Source organism: Puma concolor, chromosome C1 (genome assembly GCF_028749965.1).
Source record: "Puma concolor isolate L17-30 chromosome C1, mPumCon1.1.hap2, whole genome shotgun sequence".
Lineage (NCBI taxonomy): Eukaryota > Metazoa > Chordata > Mammalia > Carnivora > Felidae > Puma > Puma concolor.
In genome coordinates, this window is record NC_141674.1 from 166,906,078 (window position 1) to 166,918,210 (window position 12,133).

General features: G+C 40.6%; 1 protein-coding gene across 3 annotated transcripts in view; it reads right to left on the minus strand.

The window, feature by feature from the left end:
- PDE11A (phosphodiesterase 11A) overlaps positions 1-12,133 on the minus strand; it is a 414,495-nt gene that overhangs the window by 60,595 nt on the left and 341,767 nt on the right. For all 3 annotated transcript variants that reach the window (XR_015255343.1, XM_086718963.1, XM_025933541.2), the window contains exons 14-15: positions 10,794-10,884; positions 7,319-7,419 (exon numbers count right to left, since the gene is read on the minus strand). Coding sequence is in view for 2 of the 3 variants with exons in the window: in XM_086718963.1 (XP_086575089.1) it covers positions 7,319-7,419; positions 10,794-10,884 (192 nt within the window). In the remaining variant the exon portion in view is untranslated. The remainder of the gene's footprint in view (positions 1-7,318; positions 7,420-10,793; positions 10,885-12,133) is intronic.

The window sequence follows — 12,133 nt, forward strand, 5'->3', positions numbered from 1 at the left end:
TAGATATTAATCTAATTTTAAAAGGATGGTCAAACTAGAACTCCTCTAACAATCTAAGATAATTTAGTACATTTTGCTGTCATTATCAGATGCTTTTGAAAAATGTTACTTATTGCCTCCCTTTGGAAAGACAAAGACAGAGATACCATTAGATTGGGCATTTTCCATAATTGCTGATGAATGTTTGTAGAGCACAAAGGGATGGGGAGATTTTTCAATTTGAAGATCAGTCTGATTAATTTAGAGAGCCAACTGGAAAAGCACTGAGCATCCAAATGGATTTATAAAATCTGAATTGTTGGATAATTCTTGGTTTAAATAGTGGTTGAGGCAATGTGGCACGGAGATATGAGCGCAGACAACTTGATGACTTTGGGCAAATTACTTACCCTCTCTAAGCCCACGCACCCTTATCTATAAGATGCAGATAATAATATCCACTTAGGAGGTTGATACGAGAATTCAGTATCAAAAAGTTCCTATTTTGAGACATCGTTGTGTCAGGCGGTGTGTCAGGTTTGGGGGCTCTAAGAGTGAGATGTCTGCATTCACGAGGCTCCCATTCTGGAGGCAATACAGGGAGATACTATAAGGCTGCGAAGGTGCTGGGCACGGAGCAGGCCCTGCTGGATGACAGATAAGAGTGTTATGTGATCACAGCCTTTTGGGCACGGCCGCCACACTGCTATTGCCGCCCAACAGCAACGCCCTCCATAACCGTATTAAAGCTAAAGAAAGAGTTGCCAACTTCTGATGCCCCAGCTTAGCTCAGGTGCAAACAAGGAGCCTCTCAATGAAGTCTCAGCCCCACCAGACAGGCTCCTGTGCAGCTCTAACCTGAAGCCTCTACTCCACTTGTAACCGGCTTGTGTGCTTGTAACCGGCCTCAGGCATGGGCGTACTCAAGATACTGCTGCCCCTAATGTCTGCGTGTTCCCAGGACTGGCCTCAGTTCCAATGGTTCTATAACCGCAGAGAGAATGCCACAGTACTTACAAACAGTTTGGAGTCCAACTTCTTGGTTCAGATCTCAGCTTTCCATTTGGCATTGTGAGGAATTTACTGAATCTCCCCAAACATCAGTTTCCTCCTGTGTATTAGGAGGTCAACAATAGTGCCTATTCTAATAGGACTGCTCTAAGTATCAAATGGGATAATGTGTACATAAAGCTCCTAAGGAAGCACTCAGGAAACTTTAGTCATTGTTTTTATTAATAATCATCTCTTTTGACTTACATGCAGACAAAAGGAAAGGGCATTACGTGACTTCTCTTTGAAGTTTCAACACTTATAATTTTGGACCTCTTCCTCTGCTCCCCTCCCCTGCCCCAAAGCATCATCTTTTATGGTGAAACTTTTATTTAAGTGTTCTGGCTGAGTGATTCTTTTATCAGTTACTTTAAGTCATCAAAGTTATCAAATTTCAATTATTTAAATTTACATTATTTAGATTATTGAAATCTTAATTATTTAAAATACAAAATTATCTTTCAAATAGGTAATCTCCTTTGACCACCACAAGGACCTTAGGGGTTTGATATGGGTAATATGTCTGTCCCCATGTTGCTAACAAGAAACCAAGGCAAAGAGAGATTAAGTGACTCCCTCAAAGTCGCATGGCTGGTTACTGATAGGGTACGTCTAGGTCCTGCTTGAGATGCTGAAATTACTATTTAATTATCAAAGCCTTATTTACTGGAGGGACTCAGAAATAGGCACAGAAATCAATTTCTGAAAATCACTCAGCAGAAACTGGAAAATGTTTCAATGAGTTGGAAAATGAGACTGAACAATTAACCCCCAGGCTTGGGTTGTGAAGCCTAGAAATTCACACTAAGGTTTTTTTGTTTGTTTTATTTTTGTTTTTTAAATCTGTGAATTCTGCTTTTATCTGTCACTTATAGTATGGAATCCCAAGAATACCTAAAACCATTAGAAATTAAATTTACAAGTTTTTGTGGTCATTTTTAAAGGGGTTCCACATTTCTAGGAATCTTTTTTTCCTCTTTTTGGCGCATGGCAGGAGATCTCGCCTGTAGGAATGGATCATAAACTTCCCTTCAAAAGGTCCAGAAGAGCATCTCCGTGCCTGCACTGGCTCTTTCCAGAGTGCTTTCCCTTTCCTAGGGGAGGAAGGCAGTGAGTCTCTTTTTTGATTGACCTCAATAGTATCATGACTTTCAATTTGAGTAGCTATGGCAGAAGAACCAGTGATGCCCCAGAGTCTTGGAGAGAAGTTGTGCCAGGCCACCCCACACCCTCTTGGCCCACATTTCTCTAGCCATTGCTGCACCAAGTTCCTGCCCAGGCTCCTGGTGCATTGCTTACTTTCTGCCGGGGTGCTGCTCACTCCACGTGTGGGATGAGGACTGCTGGAGAATCCCCAGCTCTCAGGCGTGCACATCCTGAAAGTCCCAAGTCCTAGGAGTTAACACCCATGGAATAACCTTTGCTGATAAAGAATGGAGGTGGGTGGATAATTTTGAGGTGCAGCATCTGAGACTTTTCAGACAGTCCCTGCAGGATCAAGCCCAGGTGACCACTGTAACTACCAACAAGGAAACCCGTCCTGGCAATAGCTTTCCTACCTCCCTAGTCACTGTCCCAGAGCCCTGCTCCTATTCCTGACGCCACTTCCAAAACTATGCTACCTGCACGCAAGCCCTTGACTCTAGCTCTGCTTTGGGAGAGGGCGCAGGCAACCCATGCTGGTTTGCAAATTAAACTGATTGACATACACCCGGGAAGGTCAATATTCCATAAAAAGTATCTCCAACTCGAATGATGACTATTTCTTGATTCTTCCATTAGAGGAGGAATACAGTGATTGTGGAAAAAGCCCTGAAAGAGGAGTGGTTTTCAGTTTAGCCATTAATTAGTTATGTGACCCAAGCTACACTATTTAACCTTTTGGAGCTCAGTACCTGATCTACAAAATAAAGGAGATGAATTGGATTACATCATTTCTAACATCCCTTCTAGTCCCACCATTGTATATCTGTGAAATAAATGCATCTGGGTGACAGTCTATAGTGGCTGCTGTTCTCCTCATTAACCCTAGGGATTGTTTTGGCTAAAAATATGGCAACGCTTTAATGCAACTTTAAACAGGCAAGTGAATCAGCCTCCTGAAGGTCTAGATTAGGGAATGAGCAAGCTATTCGGAACCTCAGAAGACAATAATGCTGACAAAAAGAGAACAAGCCGACTTCTTTGGGAGTCAGCAAACAGCAGGGGCTGCAGCGTTAAGATAAGAACAGAGTAATGAGAAAAGGAGTTGCAACCAACTTACTTGGCCGCATCCCAGCGGTCACTCAGTGATTCGACACGTCCCTAACAGGCCTTGATAAATGGACTCCAAGTGTGAGATTTTTTTTTCCCCCTTAGAAGTTACTTGGAAACTTGGCTTGGGAAAATGTTTCTACTTTGAGAAAAATAACACAAAATCCTTAAGTGCCAGAGACAGGAAATAAAAACATTAAAGGGGTATAGGCCTCCATAAATCCCAAATCAAGGAGCATCATTTCAGAAAAAGATCAGCATAGTTAAGTCAATCATGAGGGTCAGAAAACATGCAAAATAAACGGGCTATAAAGCAATGAGATTGTATACCACCACTTATAAGATATACAAGGCATTTATGAGATGTAAGATGTTTATAAGACAGATAACATAGGTATTGTTATCTCTATTTTACGTATGAAGAAAAGAGGCTTGGAGAGGTGAATAATTTGTCTGATAACACACAGCCAGGTAGTGGCAGAGCTGGGATTTTTGTTTTGAAACTATATATTAAAATTAATTAAAATTTATATTTATCAAGGTATTCCATGCACATAGTTAACAAATCAAACAATCCTAAAAAGCACATAATGAAACAAAACAATATTTTCCATATTGCTGCCTGTTTGTCCTTTGACTGTATTCCCCAATGCCTTAATTTTATTTATTTTGGCTATCCTATTTTTATTTTTTTTCTTTTAATTTTTTTTTCCAACGTTTATTTTATTTTTGGGACAGAGAGAGACAGAGCATGAACGGGGGAGGCGCAGAGAGAGAGGGAGACACAGAATCGGAAACAGGCTCCAGGCTCCGAGCCATCAGCCCAGAGCCCGACGCGGGGCTCGAACTCACGGACTGTGAGATCGTGACCTGGCTGGTGTCGGGCGCTTAACCGACTGCGCCACCCAGGCGCCCCTTGGCTATCCTATTTTTAGTATCAAGAGCTTTTTCTTCTGTGGTTGTTCCTATTATTTTTTAAAGCATCCTGTTCTTGTTTCATGGATGCAATACATTAGCTGTCTAAAGATATTAATAATCGCTTTGGGGTTTTGTTTTCTTTCTCTCCCTGCTTTCTCTGAATTTCATTTTTTCCCATTTGCTTTCCCATTTCATATGGGAGTCTTTCACAAAGTGTTCTGTGAGCCTTGGTATCTCTTTGTATGTAATGGTCAGGCATTAAAAGGCTGAGCAGCAGTTGTATGTATGTGTCCTCCACACACATTACATGGGACATAGCTATACTAAAAATTGTTCCTTGTTTATATGAAATTCAAATTTAACTAGGATTCTTGTATTTCTATTTGCTAAATCTGACAACCCTGGATTTATGGCATATGAACTCCTAACTTCTGGGTGACTGGGCTATGGGTTTTCAATCCAGAGACTTGTTCCATTTCTTTTTATCCCCTGTTCTGGCTCTGTATCTCATTTCTACCTTGTATTTCCCTCAGTCCAGAGTTTGGTCTTTTATTTCTCTAGGGAATAAACCTCTGACTATCTCCAGGGGTAGAGGAAAAAAGCTAACTGACTATGTTGGGGAAGGACTTTGTGGGCTCTGAGTGTTACATAAACTGACTTTCTATCAATCTTCTTGTCTTAAGCTTTGAGAGTCATATCCCCTTTTCATGGCATTTTTTTTGTCCCTGGGCTCCTAAGAAAGGTCTTACAGGGCAAACTATCTTGCTTCTCAGAGATGTTTTCCTCTGTGGGTCCTACTTTTCACTTCTGCTCTGCTAAATCAGTTACCATTTGTTGGTCAGTCTTCCGTTTTCCACTTATGTATTGACATCTCTTTTCAGTTGTTGGCGTGCCCTCTCTCTTGCAGATTTATGCTTTTATTTTTCTTGAAATTTATTTGGTGTCATTTCAGTGGAGTTTCAGGAGGGAAAGGACACAGACACTTGGGCTCAGTCTACCAGGTTTAAGCAGAATGCCAGAACGTGATTTAAATCCAGACCAGTATACTTCCAAAGCCTTTACTCTTTCCACAATACCATGCACTAACTCATTCAGCAGAATCCAACAATAAATACCTAGGGCACAGATTGTTAGTTGTCTACTCCAATATCCCTCCTTCCTTTATTAATAATAGAGCCCCTACTTTTCAGCAGGGCACACAGCTACCCAAAGTAAAGACTTCCTTTCCCAACCTTCCTTCAACCTAGGTTTGGCCAAATGACTAAATTCTGACCATTGAAATGTAAGTGCAAGAATTATGTGGAGTTTCCAAAAAACTCTCCTAAAAGATAGCTTGCATCACCTTTTGGCCCCTTTCTTTCTTGTCCCTTCTTTCTTTCTGCTTGTTGAAATGTGGACATTCTGGTTGGAGCTTAAGCAGCTATCTTGGACTAAGGTCAAAACCATGTGCTGAAGGTGGCAGCTCGGAAAGATAAAAAGAGCACTGAGTCCCTGATGACTTCATATAGCTACTCTACCAGCTCCAGATGGTGGATCTCCAGATTTCTTCTACGTGACAGAGATGTAGTCCACTATTGTTTTGGGTTTTGTGCCCCTTACAATTGATTCTAATTCTAACTGACACAATAACAAAGGGCAGTTAAGATTTCAAAGGGAGTGAAACAAGCTTCCTAGAAAAGGTGATGGAGGAAATGGACCTTAAAGGAAAATTCAGCTGATGAGGAAGGGCAGGGACAGGATTTCATGCAGAAACAGTATGATTCGGGCATCAGGGCACTGTGCGAGATGTTTTCAAAGTGTAATATGTAGACCAGTCTGGTTAGAGAAGACAAATCATGTAGGAGAGAAGTGGAAGATAAGAAGGAAAAAAGGTTAGGGGCAGATTATGGAGGTCCTTGAAACTTGAACTAAGCTTCCAGGTTGCTTTGAAAGCAATGAAATCAGTGAAGGTTTTTGAGATGGAAGTTGGAGATATGTGATTAGAATGTGATGGTTAGACTGAAGAATTCCAGGGCCTTCTACATACCTATACAGGTTATATGGAGATGAGGCTAAGGGAATAAATCTGATTTGAGAAAGAATATGGGTTCAAGAACTCATATGTAGGAACAAGGAGAAAAGAAACCTACAAAGAATCCAGAAAAAGAGGGAGAAAAGCAGCTGGATTTGGGGAAGAGAAGAGGGTAGAAATTGACAATAAGAAGACTGTAAACCTTCAGAGGTCTCAAAGAAGCTAGACAATATCAGAAATGGGTAAAGGAGGACCCTGAATTTGAGGACAAGGAAGTTTCTGGTGACCTGTGAAAGAACAATTTTTGTAGAATATGAAGGTGCACATTGGTCTTCAAAGCGTAAGCAGGTGTTAGGAAAATGTGTTCCATTTATTTATTTTTTTAAATTTTTTTATTTTTCTGTGTTCCATTTATTTTGAAAGGTAGGCAGTAAAAGAAAGGTAAGTTGAAAAGCAATTAAAGATCTCCATCAGATCAAGTGGAAGAATTTTTTAAGGAAGGGAAACCGGTCTTTAAGAGGAAACTATGCATATTGGCAAAGGAAAAGACTTTCAGGCTGCCAAAAGAGGTGGTTTTGCTCTGGTGGAGCAGGTATCAGGGGAAATAAGAGGGATGGAATTTCTAGCTCAGATGGAGGCTTGAACTTTGGGAAAAAGGAGGACAGCTCTTCTGAGAAAGAGAGATAGAGTAGAGGCAAGAAATGAAGACTTGGATTTCAAGTCAACCTTTCAGCAACAAATCTTTCATTAGCATCATCAACACCATTTTGGATTTCACCAGAAATAAAATAACCAAAAATAGCAATCTTAGCAAGTGTCTAAAATAAAAATGGCCATCACCTAGTTTCAGAGTCAAAAGTTTCAGACAAAGTTCATTCAACAGAAGACAGCTATAAATCACGTGATGGTAGCCCTGATTTTCTTGTCTTACAGATACCACCTTAATGAAGTTCATTTAGATAAGGGAAAATAACAAAAAGTTTAGCTCATTTACACATTGATACCAGTGGTAGAATAACAGGCGACCCCCAATATGGACTTGAAAATTAATTACAAGATGAAATTTTAGATATCCATTTGTCAAATAGATCAAATGCCAATACCTACTCAAAGTACAGCGTGAGGTCTGTTGCTAATATTGACTGCTTCAAAAGCTGCATAAGGTCACTATATTCCTTGGAGGACAAATTAGCAAAGATGTTGTGACCCTGTAATGAGAAAGTAAAAAGTCACAAAAGACAACATTAAATCTGAGGTTGTCAATTACACGTCTCCTATATTTAAAAAAAAAAAAAGTATGGGAACATGATAAAAAACATTTTCTTAAAAAATTAATGAAATTTTGTGCAAATACAAACAGACCCTCTGGAAAACAGCAAAGCCAGAGAGTGCAACCATTTTTGAGGACAACCACCAAGAGGCACTTTATTATTCTTCATTAGTCCTAAATAGAAGACTCTGAAAATGTTTAAACTTGTGTTACTATGGATATGTTTGTGCCAATAACTCCATTTGGCTGCCATTTCCTGTGGAATTGTTGAGCGTAGAAATTGACAAAATATTTGAGAATCTTTCTGACCCTAAAATGAATACTAGTTTCACTAATAAAGACTTAAGTTGGCATTTTGGAAGCACTTGCTATGACAACAAATTACTTCACGGAGGAGAAAGAAACCTTAGACCAGTGGTTTTTAACTGAGAGTGATTTTGGCAATATTTAGAGACTTTTTTATCATCACTCTGGTTGGGCATGCTATCAGCATCTGGTGGGTAGAGGCCTGGGATGCCACTGAATCTCTGACAATGCATAGGCTAGCCCCCACAATGAAGGTATACCGGCCCAGTGTGTCAACACTGACGAGTTTGAGAAACCCCGAGTTAAATTGTGAAGATACATCCTAATGAAGTGTGTGGTAGATTAAATTCAGTATGTAATTACTGAGTCGCTAGAATGTATAAGATAGTGTTATTGGCATAGTTCTTGGGACTGCTAAGATGACTTTTACCTAGGAAAATTTGTACCTGTATCTCCATACCTTTGGAAAGCACACTTCTTTTCATCAAAATTTGTTTTAGCTATATTAGACAGCTCTGCGATATTTTTAGTAAAGTGAAACAATCCTGTAAATTCACTTAACTTGCTTTGAAAGTCAGGGGCTTTTCATTTATCAAGTTTTCTTAGCATGGGTTATGAACTCAAAAACATGTGGCCTGGGAACCGGAGGGGTTTTAAAGTGGGTGCTGAGAGCCAGAAGATAGTATGGAAGGAAGGGGCAGATGACTGCCTGAGAATAAACTATTTTCCACTAAGAGGTAAATTAATTCTTTCAGGGAACCAGAATATCAATTAGCAAATTACTTCTTACCAGCTACCAGATGATAATCTCCTTCCCTGAGTTAATTTATCTCATTGGGTGAACCCTCCACTCCTTTGAGACTAGAGTATATTGGTTCCACCTGGGACCAGGTCCAATATTAATAATAATTTTCAAATGAACTCTTCCAGACCCTTAATTCAGCCATTAAGAAGAAGACAAGTAAGTAAAGGTAGACCAAGCCATAATTCTGCCCAGGTTTCTTCGCCTGAGCCTTCCCCCATGGATCAATCATAGGTTGGTGCTCTGGGGCCTGGAAGAAAGTGGTTGGAAGCTGTGGAAAAGTCATCACCTGGATCCAGACAATGGCTAGCATCTTCCAGTGAAAGAAAATAGCTTTATGAGTAAATTACAGTCAAAACTATGTGGAGTTCAGGAGAAAGCTGGTCTGAATTTGAGGATCTTGATCTTTTTGTGAGAGAGTGCGTTTTAACAATTTTAAAGAACATCTAGTAACTGACACAATTTACAGCTAACAGAGTGATAAAGCTAGCCAGATAGGCTTTGATAAAACAAAACAGTTAATTTGCAGTCAGTGTATTGTTTACATGCAAATTGGCCTTCTACAGTGCCTCAAGGGTTAGGTCCCTGAAACAGATTTGTGTCCCTGAAATACTGCTTCTACTGTCATTTACATTTATGGAGGAGTGGTACTGATGAAAAGAAAACCAAGTGTGGAGGGAGAAAGGTCTGGAGTAGCTTGCCTCAGGCCTCTGCCTCATTTAAAAAGCAGGGTGGATTTTTGCCTTTCTGATGCGCAGGGCAGGGGTGTCTGTGGGATAATAGCCAGACCAGAACCCACACAACAGTTGCTCAGGATGAATTTCCATTGTCATTATTCTGTGTTCTTTACAGAGAACCCCGGAGTGAAGGCCAGCCAATGTGTTTTATTTGTATGAAGACAAATTCTGAGTTAGTGGGGTTTGTTTTTCCCAAGGAGACAAACAAATGACCTTCCAAGAAAACCCTAACATCCTGTTTATAATCCCTGTTATTACAAAGGTGAGAGTTTCTGGGGTCTGAGGTGTAAACTCATCATATTGCCAGTACAGAAAAGACAGTCTGCACCCAAGCTCCAAGCTCCTCCTAACCCTCCCTCCCTCTTCCATAGCGCTCAGCTCAAACATGGCTTCCATAGGAAAATTCCAGAGCTGCAGAGGCTGGGATGATGGTTTCTGTCAGAGTTACTGAGAGGCTAACTCTTGATGTTTCATTCCCAACTGAAAATACATCTCCCTCAGCGGGTTTGCCCTTCCCCAGTTGCATTCGGGTTCCGGAGTGCTGACTCTCCTTTATGGGGTCGAAGAAGGCTTTTGTGATATTGCAAAAGACATGCTTTCTCAAGATAGGCTGGAGGGAAAAAAACCCTCCATATTTAATGATGCTATTCCAGCGAAGCAGGGCCTTAATGATGATAATAATAATAATTAATGGCACAGCTAGAGAACTGACAAATAATGGGGAACAGATGATCCCTTCTTGGCCTCAAAAAAAAAAAAAAAAAAGTCTGTACGCCTGCAGAAAATTAAACAGATCCTTTCCTGGCAATTTAAAACTCAGATGCCTCAGCCGGAGTCAGTTAGTGGTTTTTCTTTTTCTCTGTGGAGAGCTAAAAGTACACAAGTCCAACTATGTCTAACTCCTGCATTGCGACATGAAGCAAAATAAGGCATATGGCTTTAGCCTTGGGTCTCAAGTTTAGCAGCAATTCTCACTTTCAGACTGCTCCGACCAGCAATTTTGGGTTCTTTTTATCTTTCATAGCTTTCTCAATTGTGCTAATAAAGTGTAATTTTCTCACCCTGTTTCTATTTCTACCATCTTGTAAAATGGCTTCGACTTTTGCAAAATGGGAATGTGGGCCACTCACTACTTGGGTCAAGTCACTCTGCCAGTGGCTTCTGTGCTCCTTAAAGAAAATAAGCCCATGCTCTGGTGACAAGCTATAAGCCGTCTTTTCTGCTAAGTGAATCTGAAAAGTCTCCTTACCAATCATGAAACCCAAATGAATCAGCTCAGGAAGAACTGAATAAGGTTCTTGGTCAGGCATCTGAAAGGATTTTAAAAAGCCGCCAAGAAAAGCAATAGTTTCGCCTAAAAAAACTTGTCTCTTTTCTCTGTATCTATGTGTGGCACTACAAAGAAAGATGTAGCAAACATTGTTGTATTGGTTTTCTGAGAAGGGGAGCAGAGTATTAGGCCTGTACCTCACTTTGAAGGATCATCACAGCATGGTTAAAATGGTGATGCTCCAGGGTAGCAGAAGTTCCATACAGTTGGGCCAGGGCAGAGCCGCTCCTGAAAGAGGAGAGAAGCGTGAGTGACCAGGGCCCTCTACCCGCCAACGATTCTCCCATGCCATTTCTTTGGATCAGACTGCTTTTCCTGCTTTGGCAAAGGAACACGAGCATATATATTCTTAGGAAACCGGGTACTTCACTCATCCACGAAGTAAACTTTTCGAAAACCTTCTATGTGTTAGGCTAGATCCCGTGGATGATAAAATAGATAAGACACAGGCCATGTGGCTAAGAAATTCAGATGAGATGTGGTCATAAGATAAATAATGCACATAACACAAATACCATAGAAAGCGTTCCATGTCCAATCGAAGTGCTTCAGATGTTCCAAGGACAAAAGACAGAATTTGTAGCTTAGGGGATCAGGGTGCACTTCATGAACTAAACTGTATGTAGCTTCCGAGTGTTCACAACAACTAACTGTCCTATACCCAATGTATTTGCCTTTCCAGGGGAAAAGCCCTTGGGAATATTATGCAGAGTCCATTGAACCACTTTACAGGTAAGGCTGACAAGCTTCTCCTATGATTTCCCAGCTCACAGTCCCACTGTATCTCAGAGTAGAACTGGAAAGTTCCCTGGATTTGGAATCAGACCCTAGCTCTTGGAAAAAGCTTTGGACAGTTACTTGGGTGCTTTAAGGCTCAGTTTCTTGGTCTCTAAAATTGTGAAAATGCTATCTACCTCCTGTTATTTATGAAAATGTAATAAAATACTTGGAAGTGCTTATCATAATACATGACATGTAGTAGACTGCAGTCTATTAAATCAATTAAAACCCATATCAATTTCCATTTTAAATACTTGAAAAAGTTACTTTGAATTATCTGTAAATTCTGCTTATGCAGAACCAGTTAATTCTCAATAATATCAGTTCAGCAAAGTGTTCATTGGACATGTTCAAGTGTGTTCATTTCCAGCTTTTGTGGAAGGATTAGGATTTAGAGCATCTTAAGAGTCAAGAGAGATCCAGAGAATCCTATGGTGTAAAGGGCAATCACGGCAATCAGAGTCCCTGTGTTCTTTCCTGCTCATTCCAGGGAGTTTGGACATCAAAAGGGCAATTTGGCCTTTTCTTGGAAATGCCGGAGACTGACAGCTCACAGTCTGCACTGCTAATGAGAGGAGCCAAGAACTGCATATACGTGCAACGTGAAGGATTTTGGTCCTAAGCTGCCCTCCATCTCCACTGTGAAGCAGCCCAAGATCACAGCCAGATCAGGGGCCCAGGGGCCCATAATCTTGGA